Genomic DNA, 23,630 nt, shown 5'->3' with positions numbered 1-23,630 from the left:
AGGTAGGCCGGAAGTCAGCCATATTTTTGCTGCAAAAGTGTTGGTTCTTCTTTGTTGTGGAGGGATGTAATCGTCTTCTTGATATTGAAGGTAGTCCGGATCGACACGCCAAAGATCTGCAGACTTTTCGGCACTAACTCGGAGGAGATGACACAAGTGTTGCCTTTTTTGTTGATGGACCGACCTTCTTAAATTTAGAGACATGGGATAAAAACAAAGCATGTGTATTTTTGTTTCAGCTGTCGTTTTGTTCCATAATGGAGCCTCTTTATTAAGAATAACGACGATGTAGCGTCCCTTCTCTGCATATAAAAAAGTACCCTCTTGGCACTGACATGTGTTTTGTCGGCGCTCCGACATTTTTATAATTAGGGGTAGCATAGGATTTAAAAAAAAAAAAAACTCTTGCATAATGAAACTTTGTAATTAAAAATATTGGGGATTTAAGCTTGATTAAACGTCACTGCAAGTTTTAGTCCCCACTCTGTATATATTGAGAGCCAAAAAAAAATTCGGTACACAGTAGGAAAGGATTCAATTACAGTCCACTATATAGACCGAAATATCCGACCAAATCCATGTAGAAAAAATATATTAAGACCGAACCCAAAAAAAAATTCGGTCTTGGACCGAGTCTCAACACTAGTAGATTTGTGCAAGTTTCTCTCTTTCTTCTTTTTTTTTTTTTTAATAAATCACATTAAAAAAAATGTTTTTGATAAAACAAAACTTTTTTTTTTCTTTTTAAATGAGAGTTGTTTTTTATTTATATTATAAGTTTGAATATGTACATTATATACTCAAAAAAACTACTTCTAAATACAAATATTTTATTTTTTACAAAGGTAGATATTTACAATACATATACAGCAAACTTTTAATAAAATAATTTAAAAAAGATAAATAAAACGAATTTGAAGTAGGATAATCTAAATCAAAGTCGACCAATTTAAATGATTAATGGAATTAGGACGGAGTTGATTCTCACAAATAGGCTAAAATTATTTTAAAGTTGTATGAAATAGGATCTAGAAACAAGGAGCGTCTGAAGAAAGTGTGTTGGAGGGGTTGTTGTATCACCCCAATAATAAGAAAATGTTTGCTGTTTGCTAGAAATTTAATTTTTATTCATGAAAAAAATACTATAATAAATACAAATTAATATTTGACAATTATGAAATGATTCAAATAAAATCAACATAGTATATTATGTATAATTTTTGGGTGGGGTATTTAATTGTTAGCACCAATTTTTACAACTTTAAATCTTAATAATAGGTTTAAAAGTGTTTACTTAATTAAGCCAATTCCAAGACACTTTTATATATTATACATATGCACAACACCATTTTTGTCCTATTACAACCCCTTCTCTCTTACTCCCGTCTCCCTCTCCCAGCTATTGTGGATGAAGAAGAAGAAAGAACAATGTGCAGCCATATTGAAGGATATTATATTGGTGACTAGCCTGGAGGCGAGATGTGGGACAATCTGCCTCCTTCTTTCTTTCACTGCACCTCCTTAATCCCACACTAGGAACGATCGCCGCCATTTTGACAGGGAAGAAAATATATTACTGTTCGCACCGCTGTGATGTGATATTACGATATCCTCCTTTTCTCCTCTTCAATATCCTCAACCAATAGCACTGCATGGTGCATAGTAGCTTCATAGCTAAAGTAATATGACGAGGACTCATGAGTAGTAGTAATGTTTATAGCGTGAATAATAGTGCTGTGTTCAGGTTCTTTGCCATCACGAGCATCCGTGGATTCGGAAGGTAAGACTTTGACTTTAATATTATTGACACTTATTTCTAAGGATGTAAACCCACTCAATGTTTATTCTCCTATAATCTCTTTATAAGGCGGGATCCCTCCCATTTGTTTTAATTCTTAATAACATATCAATCCAATAGTGAGTTTACAATTACATAATACACTCTATTTATAAACTACACATCTTTCCCCTCATCATATCTTATATGAATTTCAGCTCAACTCCCTTTTCTTAATACTTTTGTGGTTCTTTAGCACTGAGAAGGATTTTTATATTAGTGTACCTGACCAATTATAGACCATTCCATGCTTTACAAGTTTGGAATCTCTATTCATCCGTAATTAGTTTAAATTACTTGTGTACTGATATGCGTCTATCAGATCAGTACACTTGTTGCCCACTAACCTACTAACTTTAGACTGGGTTAGAAGGTTGCCAGCGTCGAAATTCATAATTTGACTCAGGAATCATTTCCTAAGATTTTGATGTTCCTCCTTCTCATAATCATCTTTATTTAGAACATTTTTATCAAATATTTGACTCTTACGTTTATTAAATAGTCCTGGGTTTAAGTCCCATTATATAATTATTATCCAAACTGCTTAACTGATCAATTCTTGCATTGAACGAAAATCAAGATATTTTCAATAAATTCATTAGGCCTAGTCCATCCATCCCTCTTTACTCTACTTTCAAGGAAACTATTTGGGGCATCGTGGAAGAGGCCTGTTATCTTCCTTACTCAACGTCTCAGTATGACTTGAGACTCGTTTAGGTTTGCATTTATTACATTCCCCTTCGTCTGAGCATTCAGGTACCGTCGTAATAATATTTCATTCAGAATTACAAAAATTTGTTTATCAGTTAGGCACGCTTGATTTAGCCTTTTTAGTTTTAGTTGAACGTCTTCTGCTACTGATGGTGTTTGGATTCTAAAGGACAAGTGTCGGATGCCTACTCATTGAATGCCTCATTAGGTGGTGAGTACGTTCCATCATTAGCAGTATGAGGAAATACATTTTTGAGGTCCTCTTGCGTCCTTTTATATTTTAACTTCATTTCATTCGTCCTCTTCGTTAACACAAGAACTGTCTTCATGCCTTGTTTCCCATTACTTTTATTACGATCACCTGCGTGATCTAATCCTAATTCATTTGGGGGTCCTGGAACGAATTAGTTTAGAGTTCTTACCTAAATGTTCAAACGTGTCTGTGTGCCGATCTTTCTTAGAATTTCTGTACTTATTATGATTTTGGTTAATATTCATACCCCGCATATTAAGATTTGTTGAATTGAATGAAGTTGTTTCAAATGTGCTTTTGTTTTTTGCTATTTCTGCGTAAGATTTGTTACCCCTAAATTTGCCCATCACAGTTTTTCTCAGCTATTAGTCTTACTATTCAGTTTGTCACGTATATCAAAGCTCTCATGTTCTCCTGCATCCTGTTCTGAGGGTTGCATTGTAGACCATAATTCCACTGTTCATTATTATAGCTTCTCTTCTGGTTGTTATTGAAGAGGGATTTCCAGGATTTTACTTTTCCTTTGTGTTATTTGCTAATATAACAATTATTTCTAGGTAAACCCTGATATCTGCAGGCTTCTGATATACACTATTCATATAGTCATTCCAAGAAGGCGTTTTTACAGCTTGGAAAAGGGGGTGTATATTCTGGATTAAGACTTACACTTATAACTCTACAGTAACAATCCTCATTCCTCATGGTCACTTTCTGTATTAAATGAGCACTAGCTATTACCTAAAACTTGTCCCGTAACTATACCTATATTTAAGGAGATAACGGAGTCTGCTTTTAGATAAGGCCGAGTCGTCGATGGCATAGCCACCAACCATTCTTCTTTTTTTAGCTCTATTCCAAGTGAATTCCTAGTTTTCCCTTTCATGATTACTGTAACAGGTATCACACTTATTACATTAATAAAGAAGATGGAAGGAGGACTCTGTGCGATGCTTGCAGAAAGAGCATAAACTCTGTTCCATATTTTTTTGAGATGTTGATGAAGACTGTTGATGTGTAGTGAGACGATATTTTAGCGATTTCTCTTGAATTAGTGGATGGATTTCTCAATGTTCTGAATGTTCAACCATACAGTCACTTGCTTCTTAGATCTCCAGCAGAATATACCGGCTTTTATTTTCCCCCTCCCGTATTCGTCGTATCATTTAGTCGATCTTGTTATTATTGTGCTCTTATTTCTTCATTATTATGTGGATGCAACTTATGATAAGTTCTTCATTATTAAAATAATTCATAAACTAAAAAAATAATATATATATAATATCTAAGTAAATATCTATATTTCTAAGAATTTAAAAACTCTAGTCATACACAATCTGAGAACAATCCCACTATATTAATTAACTTTTTTTAAATAAAATCCAGATTAGAATAAAATATTTAGTAACAGAAATAAGAAGTGGAACATTGTAGTCTAACCCATCCTACCTAGAATATCCTTTTTATACATGAACATTTCATAGCCCATTGATTTGCATATGTTGTTCCGTGAGACATTTAATAGAAAATAATCAATGTTAACAGTAATGTATTTTATATATTAGTAATTATTATATTTCTCCCGAAATTTGGGTTCATTTAAGTAGTGTTGATTCCCGGGAATTATAGAATCGATTATTCCTGAGAAACTTCTATTGAATGATGAGTATGAAAATATTTTTAAGTGTTAGTCTCAATGAATACAGAAACAATCGTTTTTGTATGCAGTTTTGTCACATCGTAAGCGTTTAGTATGATAAGTAATTTATTTATTAAATATTCATATGGAGATTTCTAATCCTCTCGAGAATGATATTCAAATACGTGATTTAGTAATTCAGAAATGACTTCCGACTGACTAACTTTTGAAATATTTTAAATAAAATTTATATTTTCCAATATAAGTCAATTAAAGTTATGCGATCACTGATAATTAATTTAGTAACATATTTATCACTTTAGTGTTTCCTCGAACTATTTAAGCATATATGTAATTGATAGACGAGTTTAATATGTTTTGCAGCTTTGCTGATAAAGATGTTTAGAAAAGAGGACCACATTAAATTTATGGTCTAGGATTGTCTTCTACTTTTTTTCCAATGACAGAAGAGTTGTTTATTTACATTGTACATCAATGACACTCAAATCAATGAAAAAGTCTTACAAAAATATTAGGAGACGAAATAGAGAATTTTTTTGAAGTTATTTTAATTCAAGAGCTGTAGATGAATGATAACAAGTCTATTTGTTCCTCATTGTATATTTCATTTCAATATTATTCATCCTAATTAAATATATCCGCAGTTCTTATAGAAGTATAAAATGAGTTCATACAAGATCTAGAAAGACGGATAAGTATTTGCACCAATGGATTATGAAGTACCCAATTTCAATCTTAAAGGACGTCTGCAAAATGAATGATACTTCAACTAAATTAAATGACATCGATAAAGTAAGAAACAAGAACCTTTTCTAAAGAGATGAGATCCTTGAACATCATGGATATCCCAATGTCTTAAACAGATATGAATTCATTGGAACTATGAGTGAATTCAGATCCATATATTCGGATGCTCCGAGAAAACGATCTATCTAAACCATCCTTATTGTTTTAGAAATCTTATATAAATAGTGTCAATAAGAGATTTCTTTGCTTTTTTTTACAACTCTACTGGCTATTTTGATGACATCAAATTTATAAAACTGATTGTATGAGAATTCTGAACCTCATGGATATCCCAATGTCACAAACAGATATGAATTCAATAGAACTATGAGTGGACTCAGATCCATAAATTCGGATGCGCAGCGGAAAAAGATCTATTAGTGTAAATTTTTATCCTCCGACGATTACCTACTAAAATTCATTTTAAAAAAAATAGTTTAAAAGTTACTTTAATAAAATAAAAAAAAGGTCAGAACATTCATTTTCAAATAAATATAACCATCGGTATAGCGAAGAAATCAATAATATATTAAGAATAACTGGATATTATGCACTAAATATGAAATGCTTATTTGAAAAACATAAACTAACAATAAGATTTAATTTGTAATTTATCTTAAATATAGAGTTCAATATAATATTACAGTTATGTTAAATTTAATATTGTTTGTTTTTGTTAGTGAACGCTCTTAGGACGTAATTATTCATCAGTGATCCCAACATTTTCATTTTTTTTTTCTCTCAAATTATAATTCTTCTTCTTTCATTTTTGAAGACAGAACACACATGAATTGATATATGTATTATTGTAATGAGTAGTTACGTCGGAGTGTGCTCATGAAAAACGGAGATTAACACTGATTATTTCTTGGAGAAGTTACCTTCTATATTTTTAAAACATAATTTGACTTTTAAGCGACGCTTAATTACTCTGGGCAATGCCGGGAACTATTGTAAGTTTGTCAATAAGTTAAATAAGTGATTCAGATCAAACCTGATTGTTTGGATGGATAATAACCCTATCATATATAATATTGAATAACAAAACATAGACGCTAAGAAAAGTAAGCACTATTCTATTTTTTATTTATTTAGATGCCTAGTAACTATTATGGCATTCTGGAACGAAACAAAGGCAATTATGAATTAACCTTTGACTAATGAGAGTAGTCAACAAAAATCTTAGGTTTTTACTACATAACTAGATATTTAGAAGTGTATAATTATTTTAAGGGTAAATCATCGTAAATTTATGAATTATCAAATAACATATTGTAAGGCTAAACAATTAAAACAAATTTAAAGTATAAACTCAAAACAATGAAGCACATAAATAAATACATATTCGCATTACACCATTATTTACAATTGATAAATAAGAAAATAATTTGAATTGTTAATGTCATATGCTTTAGAATTGTCAAGGAACTTAATCTATTATTTAGTGTCAATAAATAATTAAATAATAAGCATTTTGTGTAATCCTTAATTCATTTATTGAATTCTGATGAAGAGATCCTAAATCATCACAATCGAATGATATTTAAATATAATGACAAGTGATTTAGTAATTCAGAAAATGACTTCCGACTCATTAACTTTTAAAATATATTAAACAAAATTCATATTTTCCTATTTAACTCTACTGAAGTAAGAATATCACCGATAATTTATTAACATATTTATCTCGTAGAAACTATTTATGTTTACTAAAGTTAGGTAATACGAGAACTGAATATGTTTAGCAGCTTTGCTGATAAAGATGTCTAGAAAAGAGGATCACATTAAATTCATGGTCCAGGATCGTCTTTTACTTTTTATCCAATGACAGAATAGACACACAAGTAATAATGGAATCGGAAGTGAGGATGAAGTGTTTAGAATTACATAAATAATTCAGCCTAATAAATGGACTCAGTGTCATCAATTAAGGACTTTACACTTAAGGACTTGAATAAATGATAGAGTTTAATTAGAATATTAGAAGATTCAATAGATAGACATTGAAAGGAGTTTCAATGGAAGAGATGTAGTTGAAGGAGGATAAGTATCTTTGTTCCTCTCTGTACATTTCATTCCAGTATTACTCCTCTTGATACAACACTTCTTCACTTATTATAGAAGTATAGTATACAACGACTCCATACAAGATATAGAGGGACGGACGTGTATTTGAACCAATGCAAGATGAAGTAACAGATTTGGACGTTAAATGACCTCTTTACAATCACTTATACTTTTATTAAATGAGATGATATCCGTCGAGTAAGGGGGAAGAATCTTTTCTAAAGAGATGTGATCCCTGAACATGATAAATATCCAAAGTCATAAACAAATAGGACATCAAACAGAACTGTTATTGGACTCAGATCCATATATCTGGATGTTATGGAAAAAAGATCCATCTAAACCATCCTTATTGTCTTATAAGTTATTAATTTGATGTCTTCAAGTTTATCACGATAACTGTTTTCACTAAGAGGTGCTAATTATTTTATTTTTACTTATTCACCCGATCAAGAAGTTTGCTTGTAGGAGGTTTCTTGACATTACTCATACTCTCCTCCTTAGATATTATTGCATAATAAAAGTTTAATTTTTTTTTGGAATGATTTTGTATACAAAAACTGTATGGATAGATATCGGTGGAATCGCCAGTATTGAACCAATTTTCTCCCCTTCTCTTACCATAATCCATACATCGGTACACCCCAAAATAAAATGAATAAATCTTTGTAAGCGAAGAAACGTGGGGACTGTGATTATTCAATCAGGCTCACTAACACAAAAATTTACAATGTTTTTGGCTGTCAGTTGGATTCTTTTTCTTCTTCATCAGTGTTTTTGATATTGATTGGTTCTTATTAAGCTGTGAACAATTATGAACTGAAATTATTGAATAATAATTTCGTAGTTGGAGGAATTACTTAACTACCAATTGATTTGGGTTTTTTTTCCTGTTTATTTTCGGAGGAGGGGGTGAGAGATACGGCATGGGTAACAACATATCTAATGTTATTATTACAATAATTCGAATAATAACTTATAGTTATGTACTAACTAACAAAGGATAATCCGGTGTTGCTCGGGACAAGGAGGGAGTGGCAAATCACATTGACAATGGTCAATATTATTCCTTCCTTCTTAATGTTTAGACCCACCTCTTTGGCGCGGACGAGCATTATAATATATGTGTTATGAATTTAAAACAAAAATATTGTGTTATAAACTTCAGATAACATACCAACATATATGCATGAAAAAATTGTGAGATAAAAAGTCTCTTTTTTTTTTTGTCAAATTAATAATTGTGAAGAAAATTGCAAGAAACTTTTTTGCAAAAACAAAAAATATAGAATAATGTTGACGAAAAAATAACCCTCGATAACTCTTTCATTTTTGCAAATATTGCAAATTTTATCTCCAATATACATTTTTTTGTGACATTCTTTCTTTTTAAAAAAAATTGAAAATTGATGTTTGATGAAAAAATGAGAAAAATTATTCAGAAAATGACTGATGTTTATATTTCATATTTATATGCAAACAAATTTCCATACAAATTTATAAAAAAAAATTCCATGTCCAATATTCCATTTTTTTTTTTTTTTTTTTTTTTTTAACACCTGAAATAAAAGGAACTCCTATTTTCACCGATCTCTTTTTTCTTTTGCCTATAACTTTTTGATTTTGTATAAATTGAGAAAACGTCATAATTGATATTTTTGTTTAATTGAGACGCCAATCACTTATTGATTCATAACTCAACCCCCGATCTATTCTCCTAGAGCTCCAAAAAACAGTTTTTATGCTTTGGATATAGAATACGCCCCTCTCCCCCCCTTTTACATGACCCCTTCCCCCAAAATAAAAAAAAATCGGTATTCCCGTTTTCGCCTGACCAGGTCCAACGGTGTGGCGCCATAAAGGACACGCACACCCAAACTATATTTTATAAATATATGGATACATTGGATTAATTGTCTCTGTTTCAGAATCCGTAAAATTGTAACCGTAATCCGGTTATTATGGTCTGAAATTCAGTTAAAATACTCATAAAATTCGAGAAAAATAATTTGTATAATTTTGGTTTCATATCTGATCCAAAAGTACAGGTACACGATATCTATCTTAATATTTACATCCTTAGATCAAAACCGACCCAAATCAGAGAAAATATAGATCCGTTCTATCTTTAACTAGACGAGCAATGTGGATAGTTGAGATGAATTGGTAGACTTCTTTTATAGTGTGTTAAAAAGCTGATTATAAAGTGTTTTTTTATAAGTATTAACAAATATCTATTTTTTTTTGTAATTAGTTTCTTCTTCTTTTCGGTTGCTCGCTACTTTCATTCAGCTGACGCATTGTTATTACAGTTTCTTTCGTGGCATTCCCCTTTTAATGTTTTGCCCTATATTAAAAAGTTAACCCTAAAAAGCTTGAATATCACCATTTTTTCCAAATTACATAAAGTTAACTTTACTTATTTAGTATTTTTGTAGATTCAATATTGTGCAATCCTTGTTAGCATCAATTAGATTACTTATTGTTTATTATATTACAAAGTACTTTATCTTCAAAAACAAATAAAAACACTATTTGGTGAACTCTTTTCATTAATAAATAAATTTACATTGATTGACATTTAAATTTGAGTTAAAATTTAAATATCGTCAGTACATGCAGATAAATTTAAAATTTGAGTCTAAAGTTTAAGAGCCAAGGACAGCCACCTCTAAATGTATTTCAAATATTACAACTTTTGGCCGTGGAACCTATTTTATCTACTATAAATGATTGTGTGGGATTATTTTTTAAGTGCAGAATTAGATCCATACTAAAGATCAATATAACTTCAATCTACCTATTTATAAGAGTACAGGTTGAATACAGTATTACCTTGTACTGCGTGCAACAAAGGAGTCTAATGAAGATGCTTGTAATAAAAAATTAAGATAAAACTTGATTTTTAAGCCTAAATGACGTACCATTCTAAGCTAAATTGTTTTTGTATCGATTTTCTGGTCTAAAGGAAATGGGTTGACTTTTTTTAAATAGTGCGAGTAACCTTTATGTTTGACATTGAGAACAGCTGCACGTTAGCAAGGAAAAAAACTATACAGTAAACACAACTGCAAGTTATTCGTTATTCGAAATTTGACGGTAAACATTATGGAATTTATAGAAATCTTGTTAATAAAATGTGAACAAATATACAAGTCCGTAAATGTAGTGAGTAAAATATAAAAAAAACGACCATAAATTATTGCCAAATTATGAGTCGTATACTCATATAGTATATTAAGTTATTTTATACATATTAGGTCATTAAGTTAGAACTTATTATAAGAAGAGAATTTCATGGGACATTATGTTCAATTAATCCCCAAGTCGTGTAATCGTAGAGTAAGAAAAAACTTGATTTTGAAGCTAAAATTTGGAGATGTGAATTTATTGGTCAATTGAGATGGCATTTTTGGGTACAGTGTATAAGTTTGGCCGCTCGTTATACTTCCTATATCTATCTCGAAATTGGAGATAGCGACAGCGAATAATTGAATTGCAATTATTTTAACCTTTTTTCGGCTTGTTTGAAATATTGTGACAATTAGGACTTAAGAAAATCTGGAGGATCATTAAAGCAGATTGAAGGTCTCATTTTGTAGAGTACATTTTGAGTTTGTCATTTATGTTGTGGGCTCATAGTCCTGATCCCTGGACAGAGAGATGAGGCAAACATGCAACATTTCAGCTCTCTAGAAAATGCTAATTGTAATAAAAACACGAAGTAAGATTTTGTTTTACCACAAAGGTAAATGGAAAATTTTACAACTTTTCTTTCTCTTATTAGTGTTCTGAATGTGGATTGGTTGAATTTGAATTGACTTTTCTATACTTTAAACAATTATAATCAGGCTTGTAAGCGTTCAGCTATTGTGGCCATTCCATTCAATTTTTTTTTGATTTAGTGTTCAACCATTATTTTCGTTCCGTCCTTCGTTCCAATCATAAGGTAGTAGTAACATGTCAACTATACGACAGCAAATTCCGACTTTCACTTTGAAAGTGTCAGGGAGGCATCATTTGAGAACTAAGTTTCAAGATTTTTTAACAGCATAATTCGGTGAATATAAATGTTCAAACGAGCACCAACTGATTAAAATCGGGTTATTGATTGTTGAGATGGAGACCAAAAGGCATAGCACAGCAATCAGACAAGAAAAAATGGCATGTGGACTAGTCGAGAAACTCCTGAAACGACCGCTTCCTCGCCTACGTAGTCGAAGAGGTTCTGCATGTCAGCCAGATGAATCACAGAATCAGGGATGATGCTGGGAGTCGTGGCATAATACAGGAAGATGATACCCCTATATTGGTTCCCAAAAGGCCTGAAAATCGGGGCTAAGGAGTACTAGGACGACGTTCTCAATAAGATTGCCTTCTTTAGATGAATTCCAACTACCCAGAGGGAAACTATGACTTCCAAAAGGACTCCGCCCAGAGATACAAGACCAGGACCACGCAGCAATTCCTCTAGGAGAATTTTTCAAATTTCTGGAAACACAATTTGTGTCCTCCCTCCTCGCCCGACTGGAATCTCTTCGAATATAGGACCTGGAGTTATGTCGAAAGTAAGGCTTTTCCCGTCGCCTTCCCTGCGTCAACGAACTAAAGCCTTCCACCGAGAGACACTGGTGGGCTATATCGGAAGTACACGTCGTCAATTTGTGCGCAGCCTTCAGACATATGTTGGCAGTTGAGGGAGACCATTTCGAGAAATAACTGTGTAATTATTGTTCTTTTGAATAATATATACCCCACTTGCTCTTCCTAATGAATTTGTTTACATTCACGGCCGAAAGATGAGCCTCAGCCCAATGATTCATAATTATTAAAATGGTCAAGTTCATATGTTCGAGTTAAGGTAGAGTACTATAAACTTTCTTGTTCAATAAGAGCCTCAAAAAGTACCCCATCAGCTCCCCTTAATTTGTCAGTGCCACAAAATAGGTATCCCAAGTGTTTTCGGTTTGCTTTATCAGCCATTTAAGTCTTATTTTAAAAAAAAATTAAAAAGATATAAATTTTGATATCTAGAATTTTTTGCAAGTACAAATGGAACGGAACGCTAAAATTTCATTTTAGCGTTCAGCATAAAAAAAGAATTCCACTCTGATCTTTGAATGCACGTTCCATGGGACGCTGCTAATGTTATGTGCCGTTCACAAACCTGATTATAACTGTAACATAGTGATACCGGTGTACTCACGCATTCAAACCCGTATTTTACATGCTAAATTAGAATTGAAACCGATACAGGCGGTGCTTTACTTAAAATAATATTTACCTTTGGATTACATAAACCTACTGAGTTTGTGGCTATTTTCTTTATCTTTTTGAGGGAAAAGTTACGAAATACAATTGGGATAACAACGTGTTAACTAATAAGTAATATAAATTGCCTCTTATACCTAATTTTCGCCTTAAACAGTTATAGTTTCACCCTGAGAATTTTTGCCTTTATATATATTTATCATGGCATAACTATATCTTCTAACACATAGCTTAAGATTTAAGATGCATCTCCCTGCACTTGAAATTATTTGTAATAAGTGTTGGATTAGTCCTAGGACTCAAACCCTTATCAATTTTTTTCCCTCGCCCCTTTCAGTCTACTTTTTTAATATTCGACGGTCTGAAGGACTGATATATCGGTCTTTCAGTCATACGGTCCTAGCTATCGGTTTATCTCGGTCCAAACCAATTTATTTTCGGGTTGGACTAATATTTCACTCATATCTAGGATTGAATAATATAAGAACCAAGAAAATAATATGTGATAGCTGGAATGTAGAATAATACGTTCTAGTTGCACAGGTATCTCTTTCAAAATGATGCAACTTCTGCGACTCAAATGACGTAGTTAATAGTAACTACGTTATATCAGCTGTTGTAGTTTCAATAAAATACTGATAAGGAGGGGTCCTAGGACAAACAAATTTTATTAGTTCCAGAAGAGGATACCTGACTGCAGTCTTTTTAGAGCGATCCAACATTATTTGTAATGCATTTTGCGTTTATTGGTGTAAAATGAGCGCCTTTGATTCAATTTTTATATATTAAGAATAGAAAATATCAAAAATTAATCTGGCACCTTTTTATAATGAATTCGAACCCAATTTTTTTCATCTTTGATTCATCTTCGACGACCGCTCAAACATCACTGAGTCGAAGAAACACAAAAATTATTTGAAAAGTTTATCAAGTATGAAACTTTATCTTTCTAACATAATCTGTGGTAAACTGATTACACAAAATTATCTTTTTACTACATCTATCATATTATGGCTATTTTCTTCATTTTTGTTTAAAATGAATGTTTCCTTTGAATTTGTTAAAAAAATATGTGTGTATATTATTATAAAAGCATTAAATGGTATTTTTCTATTGGAATAATGACGCAAGTATGCCCCTAAAAGTCAAAGCATAGTACATCCTTACCTTTGTTTTACCAGGGAGTCTGTACATAAAATGCCAGGCTCCTATTTACTTTGACTCCAATACGCAATTTAAACAAGGATATATTTTATAGCCTATATAATGACATTGAAGTCTAAAGACTATAAATTTAAATATTTAACTTATAGTTATAATTAATTAGTAGCTATATGTAAAAAATAATTGTGCCAGGTATTAAGAAAATATTTGAAAAATAAGATATTTAAAAAGATAAACAACGAATGAAATGGAATAAAATCTATCTATTGCTAAGGTACTCATAATTATACACTCGTAACGGAGGACCAACAATACAAACAACCTCTTACTGTAATCTTACATTTATCACTGAGGAAAGTGACTATTCAAAATACTAATTAATGAACTGCCATGCCTAGTGGCTATGCTCTAAGGAACATAATAATTTAGACTTAAAAGATATTCAGAAATCGTGATTGTAAAGACTATAAAGAATATGTTTGAAGTTTGTGAAATAAATTTAAAAAATGAGTTAACTTTTCAAGTATATTTAACTGTTTAAGTATTGTTCAATAATGTATTGAAATTATTTAAAAAAAACCATTTAATGATGTTTAAGTAGGTAATAAACATTACATATATACCAAAAATAAACAATAACGACATGTATAAACCTCATTACCTCCGCCAAGAATGTCTGTTTTTTGGTTTGTTTGTAAGTAGGATTACGGAAAAGATTACAAACCCCTTTCGGTAAAGTTTTATCGGAATATTACATAGAATAAGCGTAAGAAGTAGTTATGGGAGATTCAGAATCAGAATCGGGAATAAGAGAGTCGGGTGTTTTTTCTAGAAATAACATTTTGCTCCAAAAAATTGAATATTTGAATTTAAAAAAAAAAAAAAAATGCATTACAAATTTACTTTTTGAAATTGTATTCAAAGAAATTAAATTTTTTGTGAATAATTGTGGATTTTTGAATAAATTTTACATATAAATATGAAATTTTTCAAATTAAAAAAAAAAAAATAATAATATTTTTTTGATTTTTTATCATAAAAAAATCCAAAAAATAAGCCCCCTCCCCCTAATATTAAAATCCTGTTGACACCCTTGATAGCAAAATGGTATTTTTCAACTATTATTTAAAATATTAAGGAATTATTAGAATTAGCATTGGGAATCTTTAATAGAATGGCACCGGAAATGGCATCAGGATTTGGTTTTTTGGAATCGTACATCACTATAAAGATTTAATTTATTATAAGTAATTAATATTTGAGAGCTCAATGTCACAAAAAAAATTTACAATTCCTACAAAGTTTTAGTGAAAGTGATTTTCGACCGAGATTTGCACTTTACTTACTGACCAATCTAGTTTATTAAATAATGAATAGTATTGCCTTCAGCTATATGTATCCCGTCAAAACAAAATGTAAGAAAGAAGGATTATTCTCAAAATTGAGTATGTCGGGACCAATATAAGAAAACCCAAAATCACGCTCCAGAAGAAGGACGGGAACAAAGGCTTTTAGATCCGGCTGATCCAAGACAAGAAACGGCAGTATTGGTACAGCATCGACTTTTTGAAATGGAAGGACCAGTCGAATGTCGAATATGACGGGGATTGAGGAATACCGGGTTTTTGGGGAATGTGCGGTATGGAAAATATGAAGGGATTGGACGGAAAAGTCACTCCTGAGTCGTTGAAGAACTTCATGAAAATGAAGCCGGATCTCAATGACTTGGGCGATGACCAAGGAGACGACGAAGAGGACATTCCCAGTTTTATGGACTATAACTATTCCATTGTCAAGGAATCTTAATCTATTCTTATTCATCTAAGATGAATGCCGTCATTTTTAGTCTTTTTTTATGGTTTACATTAGCATTTTGTTTATAACGTTGATGTTATTTTTACGATTATTTCACTACTCAAGTAATACACTACTCAACTTTACAAGGGACTTCTTGAAGTTTATCGAGTAAAGGTATAAAATGTGGGGTAAAAAATTTGCAAAAAAATTTCAAATTAAGTACATAATTTTAAGAACTAAAAAAATAATAATGATAATAATTCCAATTAATTTGCTTGCTTACTCCATAAAAAGTATGTAAATACAGGGGCGTCCGCAAGGAGGAGGGGATGTAGGGGAGACGCCTCCTAAAGTATTGGCATGTCTTTATTTATTCCAGTATTCCTTACCCATGAACTTTATTAATTGTTATAATGTCAGAAGTTGTCATTGACATAAATGGTTCTACATTGTTCCTCACTTTTCCAGTAAATAATTTAATTTAAAAAAAAAATTATATACTTTTTTTTGATAATGTATTACCTTTCAACATATTTAGAAGAAAGTTAAACTCCTTTGAGTTGCTCAACTTTGACTCAAACTTATTTTTTATTCACCTTATAAAAACTTTCATCCATTTTAAAAAGTTTACCATGAACTTCAAGTTATCATTAAAAAATTCATAATTATAATGGTTATCAATTTAGAGTCGTAAAACTGTAATAAATCATTTGTAACTTGGCATTATGAGTTAATGATTATTTAATTAAGTAAAAATATAAGAATAAAAGTATTGCGTGTCCCTAATTGATGATTGTATTTCATGAGGACGCTCACACATAACTATTCAATGCTTATATCAATCCAATTATGTTTTCAACTCAAGAATGAAAGAATTATAATAAAAATTTGATAATTTTTTTAAATATTTTGGAATTAGTTTTTTAGTTTTAAGAGCGATCCCAAATTATTACGAACAAAACTCATTTTAAAGTACCGGGTTTTATATATACTTATTTTCTATCAAATATCAACATATACTGAAAATGCACATGTATTATGGTAAATTTACATACGCGACCAATTATAAAAACAAATTGAAACAGTGCTCGTGTTATACACAGAGTCCTGCAATCTTTCATTAATACGACTACATTGTTATTTCTTATTTAAAGAAATAAATACATTATATACATCAAGGAGCACTATATACACGTTCGATGCTACATGAACATGCCTGAAATATTTTATTAATACATAGACATTGTTATTTCTTAGATTAAAATATGTTTATGGTATACATCATGAAGCACTATATACAGCCATCCGAAGACTCGTTTTCATATCATATATATACATTCATACAGACAAACTTTCCTTTATTAATAATATTTATACATATTCTGAATCATACCTGAACTGCATCTAATTATAGATAGATAGTGTATTTGCAGAGTTCAAAAGTACAATCTGCGCTTAATAGGGTTGCTTATATCACATTGTCTTTTTTAGGTACGAAGTAATTCATTGAAATAAATAATAATGATAACCTGGGGCTAGAAATAACCACGTAGATGGATGGAAATAGTGTAACCACTAGTTTTGAGATTCAGTCCAAGACTGAATTTTGATTTGGTTCTGTCATAAGTAATTTTTATAGATCGATTTGGACCAATATTTTGGACCAGACTTCGATCTCTGACAAAAATTTAATCATGCTCAAATCGTATACCGATTTTTATGTTGTAAATATATGATTTATGCAAGACATTGCATGACGTTATTGTTCTAATAATCAGAATTTTCATACATACATTACGTCATCAATAATCATAAAAAAAGAATTTTAAATAGGACCCATTCAGAAGATTTTTTCATTTCTGTACAATCTAGACGGAACTTCTTCAAAGAAGGAAATTAGTTGTCTCCACTAAAAATCATAGCCGTCTCTCATTGATCCAGGATATTTTTAGTAAATGTGATATTGACTCACTATTTGAGTCAACAGAGCCTTATTCGATATCAAAAACAAAATTGGAACGACATAATTCAGTGGATAATGCGCGTTGGAACAATTATCTCCTGAAATAAAATATGCATAGGTTCGATACACAATCGCTCATAGAGAAGGAAAAATACAATATATAAATGGACTTGAAAGACAATGTTTTAAGTCAGATTGATAAATATTAATCAAGTCCAGTTCGAGTCCTCAATAACATTTCGATCTTATTTCAAGTCCATTTGTGGATTTACGTAGTATTCATGTACAAATATACGTGTAGAGATAATCGATACCGCTAAAATTTGCATATTATAATCTCTAACCCACAAAAACTCCTTTTATAAAATTTTAAGTGACTTCTTTGTAGAATTGAAAATGCCATAAGTAATTAAAATTTTAGAAGCACAAAAATGACTAACAAGGCATTTTCTTTCCCCCAAACAAGGAACATTTTACACCACAAAACAATTTTGTATTAGCAGAGAAAGTTTATGAGGCTTAAAGATGCAAAGTTGTTTTTTTGTTTTTTACTTTCAAACAAAAAATGTATATTTAAAATAAACTAATACCAACATTTCGAAAATAAATTATCAATATAACTTTTTTTTAATATATTTATATGATTTATTTCTTTACCTTTTTTTTAAAGATGTAATGAAAACAAAAATCATAAAACATATGGAAATCCCAAGCTTTATTCACTACAAGCGGTAGTACCCGGTATTCCCAAAATTATTAGAGATCGATAAACATACCAATTTTACTTTAATAATATAGAAGAGAAATCCTGGGTGTTACCCTCCCTTTATCAATAGCACACTGACAAGTAGCTAGACACTCCATACTTAGACATTCTCTCATTAAGAATAATAACAGCTCGTTGCTAAACCTCCTCTAAAGTCCAAATCATTTTTTTAATTTTAATATAAAGTACTTCCAGCTTTTTTCTTCTTTTTTTTATATAAATATGAGATGTACTAAATGCTTACGAGATTCCAGATTAGATACGGTGCTCCTTGTACCGAATAGAAACTTGAAACTTATACACTTGTATTATATTGATTTGGGAGGTTCTGTATGCGGAAATTTAAACTGTATTTAATTGTCTGGGTAACCATGAATCTCAAGCACCGGCAGCTTTTTGAATTTTTTAAGTTGGATCAGAAATGTCATTGCAGCGAATCTGAAGGCATAGGGAATCAACTCCTCTTTGGGTACCACTTCAACAGAGGTAGCCAGACTGACTTTAATACCTTGTAAGACTATCTACAATATTAAGAAGAGGCTATTCCACAACTAAACTATAGAGAGAAGGAGGGTTCTGGCAAAAATAGCTTTTATTAGAATTGATGCCCTCAAAGACCCTTTGATATGGTTTCTGGCAGCCATTTACATCGACGTTTTGAAGGCCAACCTGTTCCCTGACTTCAGGCAAATTTTTCCCACGGCAATGTAAGGTGGTGCCCCCTCTCACACCGTTTACAGCGTGGTAGCCAAAGGGACTCCTGAGGTGACCGCAAGATCTAAGTCAAGGCCTCGAAGGCTGTCGAGAATAAGAGAGGCAAGGTCACCGTCAGCAGCCTCTCCAGGGAGTCTACAAGAGAACCCCTCGTCAAGCCCTCAAGCCTTTTGACAAGGAAAAACTCAACAAGATTCTTCTCAACAAGAAAAAAAGCCATCCGATGTCGTCGTTTTGTTCAGTGATGAGAGGCCCTTCAGCCTAAACGAGATGGTAACCAACGACACCGGATTTTATCTGGCAGAGCCTCTCGGTGCCAGGGATGATACGTAGTGAATGTGGGTAAGGAACAGCACTTCGTTAACCTCCAGTTCCTGGCTATTGTTGCATCCGACGGTCAGAAATGTGATCTCATCTTCGTGGAGGACCACGAGAGGCTTAACTCCGAGACGTACTGCCAATACTTGAAGGACAAAGTGTTCCTTTGGGCCAGGGCTACTTACGGGGACAGGTGGTGGTGGCAGCAGGATGGTGCCAGCTGCCACACTAGCAACTTTACCCAAGAGTTCCTTCAGATCGAGACTCCAGCCTTCTTCGATCGGAATTCTTGGCCGCCTCAGTCGCCTGATTGTTCGCCATTTGACTTCGCAGTGTTTGGGCGTTTAAAGGGGATGCTGTCGAGAGTCCAATACAAGTCTAAGTACTAGCTGGAGTCTGCCTTCAAAAATATCTGAGCCAACCTCGACCAGAGCTTCATGGCCAAGTCATACAGCAAGTTCTGGTCCAGGCTGGAGTTGGTAGTGGAGAACATGGGAGGTCATATTGAATAGACATGTGTATAAGACTCTCATGTTTCATGTTAAATAAATTAATTCGTCGACCACCTAAAAAATTACAGAATTATTTAACTATTTTTTTAAATTTCAGAATGTGCAGTTTTAGACGCGCACACATGTATGAATCAGGATGACGGGGTTTCATTACATCTATATATTATTTTTTACTCAATAGATGGTTCTTAAGTTGAGGGAATGTTACTTTTTAAAGACTTTTTCACGAGAATTGGCAAGGGTTTCTTTTTTTTGCCAAAAGAACGGAAGTTTAAATCAATTCACGGAATACTATGATTATATCTCAAGGTCACATAATGAAATAGCCTAGCTTCCTCGATGTAACATACTTTTAGATTGATGGAAGCAAGAGATCATTATAGTAATTTAAATAATGCTTAAAAATCAAATATACACACTTATTTTAATACAGTATTAAATTTAATTATCAATATGAAGCCGTCGAAACAGTTTGCGATTGAAGGAATATGCCTGGATCTTAATATATTTAAATATACAGCTCACATTTTCTATATTTATGTATTGGAGTCGGAACCTGATTGCATTGGGAAACATAAAAAAGAAGATCTGCAAAATAAAGATCCTCATGATCATTGATAAAACTTGTATGTTGCATGATCCCCTCCCTACATACTGACTATAAAAGTTGAGTCAGGTTAACACTTTATTAGTAGGAAGCTTAAGTTTAGTGTAAAAATTACACTAAACTAATTGTCATAGGAACATTTACCTAGGATAATGACGCAATATAGATTAATGAAGTATTTTATTGACTTCAAATATGGATACAGAAACAAGGATTAATTTGTCATTTTCAAATCTCCATTGATACAGAAAACTTCTTCCCCGTTTCTGGTCACAGAGAGAGTTCCATGAATGGTTCCCTTGGCGAGGTTGGAAATGGAAGGTGGGATGTCAGGTAGAACAATACCAGAGATCTCACCACCATATTGTCCTGCCTTCAAAGGGAAAGAACAGCTTTGGCCCTCTGGAAAATAGTCTGGACACAAGAAATACGCATATTTTGTGACAATCTCCTCCAGTTTGTAGGAACAAGAGCCCAAATGCAGGCCTGAAGGGCTCTAGATATATATGTTAGCAAAAAGAGAAGATTTTATTTATAACTATTCAATGAATTGTATTCCGTTATCTCACTTCAATGCAGGGGATGGGAATGGAGACAATTCCTTTCTTGACCAACTTGAGTTCAACATCCACATCTCCATCGAGGTCCTTGTGAAGATCAAAGAGGGCTTTCAAATCCAGACTGGTTCCACTAACTACTGGAAGGGGATAAGGAGAGAGGGCAATGTCTCCTTCTCCCAAGTTATCGGGATTGCAGGACTCCCACTCCAGATCCTCTCCAGACACGGCAATGAACAAAAGTGCAAAGATGGCAATGATCTTCATGTTTCTCTTCCTGGATCAATCAAATTGAATTGAATGAATCGAATGTGGAGATGTATCTTTTTATATGTCTTATCTCTCAACAACAATTACAAGTGTAGATTGTTGAAGTTGTAATTTAAATATTTACTTTCTTCATCTTTTATCAAGTTCTGGAGTAATAAATTGATTTCAGTCCTTAGTAAATAGAGGAACACATTCTGAGTGTTAAACTTCTTTCACATTGGTGTGCTTAAATTTAATGAGGATACGAGCTACTCCAAACTCATCCAGATAACTCTTTCCCAAAGAAACAGAAAAAGAGGCAAGGAAACAAATAGCTAAAGAACGTTTCTCATCAAAAACATAAAATGTATAAGATTTACTTTTTTATCTCTTATCAAGTTGTGAAATAATAGAATGGTGTTTGCTTTGTATTATGACATTTGGTGATAAAATGGTGTTCATATTTCATAACGATACTGAAAATCAACTTGGCCACCATGTCAATTTGAAGAATATTTTAGAGAGGAGCAGCTAATATGTCATGACGTTCCAGCTGCTACTTATTTGTATTAATGAGCGATATTTGTTTTATCCATTGAGTCAAAACAAGTTATCATTGATATTTGGTTGGATTGTGACGTGTGCCCATTTTTTTATAATTAATTGATAAGGGCCAAAGAAAAGCATTAAAGGTAGGCTATCACATATATCATATGTGCCAAAATGACGCAAGATATTTTTATTTTGCATTTTACTCCTCTTAGCAAGTAAATAGGTGTAAAAAAGTGTTCTTTATGGATGTTTTTATATGAAAATGTCGAATAAAAGGAAATTTCTTGGGTTGATTCTTTTTTATTTAATTATTCTATAAGTTTGATATTGTTCATGAATATTTAATTCATTATTATATAGTATAACTATATGGATAACTTTATAATCTGTGTTATCAAATATGCTTTGTGGCTCTATACAAATTTGATTAGGGGGAAGAAGGGGCAAAATTGTTTTTTCGATAGTAAAGGCTGCCTTCCCTTAAAATCCCTTAAAATTCAACCAGAATAATGGAAAACTTTAAACAATAAGGCTGAGTGATGAGTGGATTGAACAAGATTATTAACTACAACTCTAGTCTTGAAGGTCTAGAAATAAATGTAAGGTCACTGAAGTGCTTATTATATGCGGACGATCTTACCTTATTTCTAACAAGAAAACCTGGTACTCCCAAGCCATTAAAGTCATTCAGGATTTCCAAAAAAATTCAGGTCTCTCCATCAACATCGAGAAGACTAGGATCTTGTGAGTAGTGAAGAAACATTTATCTATCACAAGGCCAAGGTTTCAACGGCTGGTATTAGCATGGAACATGCAGATCAAAACCTCATTTTCAAAACACCATTCACTGACAAACGTCAAAAATGGCTGAGGTACAGACTTGGGGACGTCATGTTGTTTTTTTTTTAAAAGTCAATTTTTTATTCTTGCCAAAAAGAATTGGAGACCTCTTTTCATTTATTCTATTAATGTTTAAAAATTACCCCAATCCTTAGGATGGGGGAGGAAGAAGTCTGGAGATATTTTCATGTGAGATTGAGTCCTTCAGATTGGTTCTTTGAAACATCCTCACGATATAAGGATAGGTGGAAGATTGAGTGGCTCATCTCAAAAATACAATGTATAATATACGCATTGAAGCACAAGAACTTTGTTGCTCCAATATTACGTCTCTAAATCAATAATAATTCTCGATTCCCTCTCCATTCATGGGAGATAGTACTAATAAATAATGTTTTAGAATCTTTATTAATAATTATTTGTCAGAACTAGCTCAAGATTCTCCCTTCATGATAAGATTTATTTATTTGATCTATAGATTTGCTAATTTTTGTTTTTTATCCTTTTGTACTTGACCTAATATTAATTAAACATGCAGTTGTCGTTTCTTCTTTTTATATTTTTTTTAAAATGAGAACATGATAATAATGTTTCCATTGTTTTGTAAATGTTCTGTTTAAAATAAATAAATATATTTAACCCTATAAAAAAACCGTCCTGAGTGAACATACAATTAAAAACAAGTGCACAAGTAAGTCTAGTATGACAAATACAGGATCTGTGTGCTTACAAATTGCATCGAAAAAAACCTTATTCCCTTTCGACGGAAATCCAATACTCTGCAAGCGTCTAGGTGTTAAATTAAGGCAATTGTGATCTTATGCAGTCATATTTCTCTGGAGCAGTTTCCTCCGGAAAATACTTGCTGAAGTGTTCCAAGAGAGACTGAAGGTGCACTATGATGAACTTTTGCACTGTTTTGACACTTGGTGCATTTTCCTAGCCGTTGGTTTAATGTAATTTTCCCAATTGTGTGTGGCTTTTAAACCTGTTCAATTAAATATACCAC

The 23,630-nt window shown here is 32.2% G+C and overlaps 2 protein-coding genes across 3 annotated transcripts in view; one reads left to right on the top strand and one right to left on the bottom strand.

Moving 5' to 3' along the window:
- The first annotated feature begins 1,643 nt into the window (after positions 1-1,643).
- Hydr1 (phospholipase Hydr1) overlaps positions 1,644-23,630 on the top strand; it is a 181,409-nt gene continuing 159,422 nt past the window's right edge. Inside the window, exon 1 of one of the 2 annotated variants that reach the window (XM_071891733.1) lies at positions 1,644-1,780. The gene's annotated coding sequence lies outside the window, so the exon portion shown is untranslated. The remainder of the gene's footprint in view (positions 1,781-23,630) is intronic. The other variant, XM_071891734.1, reaches the window with a different exon arrangement.
- LOC121126458 (uncharacterized) lies at positions 20,587-21,287 on the bottom strand. Its single transcript, XM_040721787.2, has 2 exons — positions 20,993-21,287; positions 20,587-20,919 (listed from the first exon to the last, which is right to left on the bottom strand). Exons 1-2 carry the CDS (start codon positions 21,245-21,247, stop codon positions 20,638-20,640), a joined length of 537 nt encoding a protein of 178 aa, XP_040577721.1. The 5' UTR covers positions 21,248-21,287; the 3' UTR covers positions 20,587-20,637.

This window comes from Lepeophtheirus salmonis, chromosome 11, assembly GCF_016086655.4.
Source record: "Lepeophtheirus salmonis chromosome 11, UVic_Lsal_1.4, whole genome shotgun sequence".
NCBI lineage: Eukaryota > Metazoa > Arthropoda > Copepoda > Siphonostomatoida > Caligidae > Lepeophtheirus > Lepeophtheirus salmonis.
Note: the sequence above shows the minus strand (reverse complement) of the source record. Positions and strands in the feature narration are given on the sequence as shown.

Bases quoted from the DNA above. Each gene is read 5' to 3' on its own strand.
- LOC121126458 (XM_040721787.2), bottom strand. From the start codon at position 21,247: ATGAAGATCATTGCCATCTTTGCACTTTTGTTCATTGCCGTGTCTGGA. The intron at 20,920-20,992 runs GTGAGATAACGG...ATATATATCTAG, and splicing joins TTCCCATCCCCTGCATTGAA to AGCCCTTCAGGCCTGCATTT.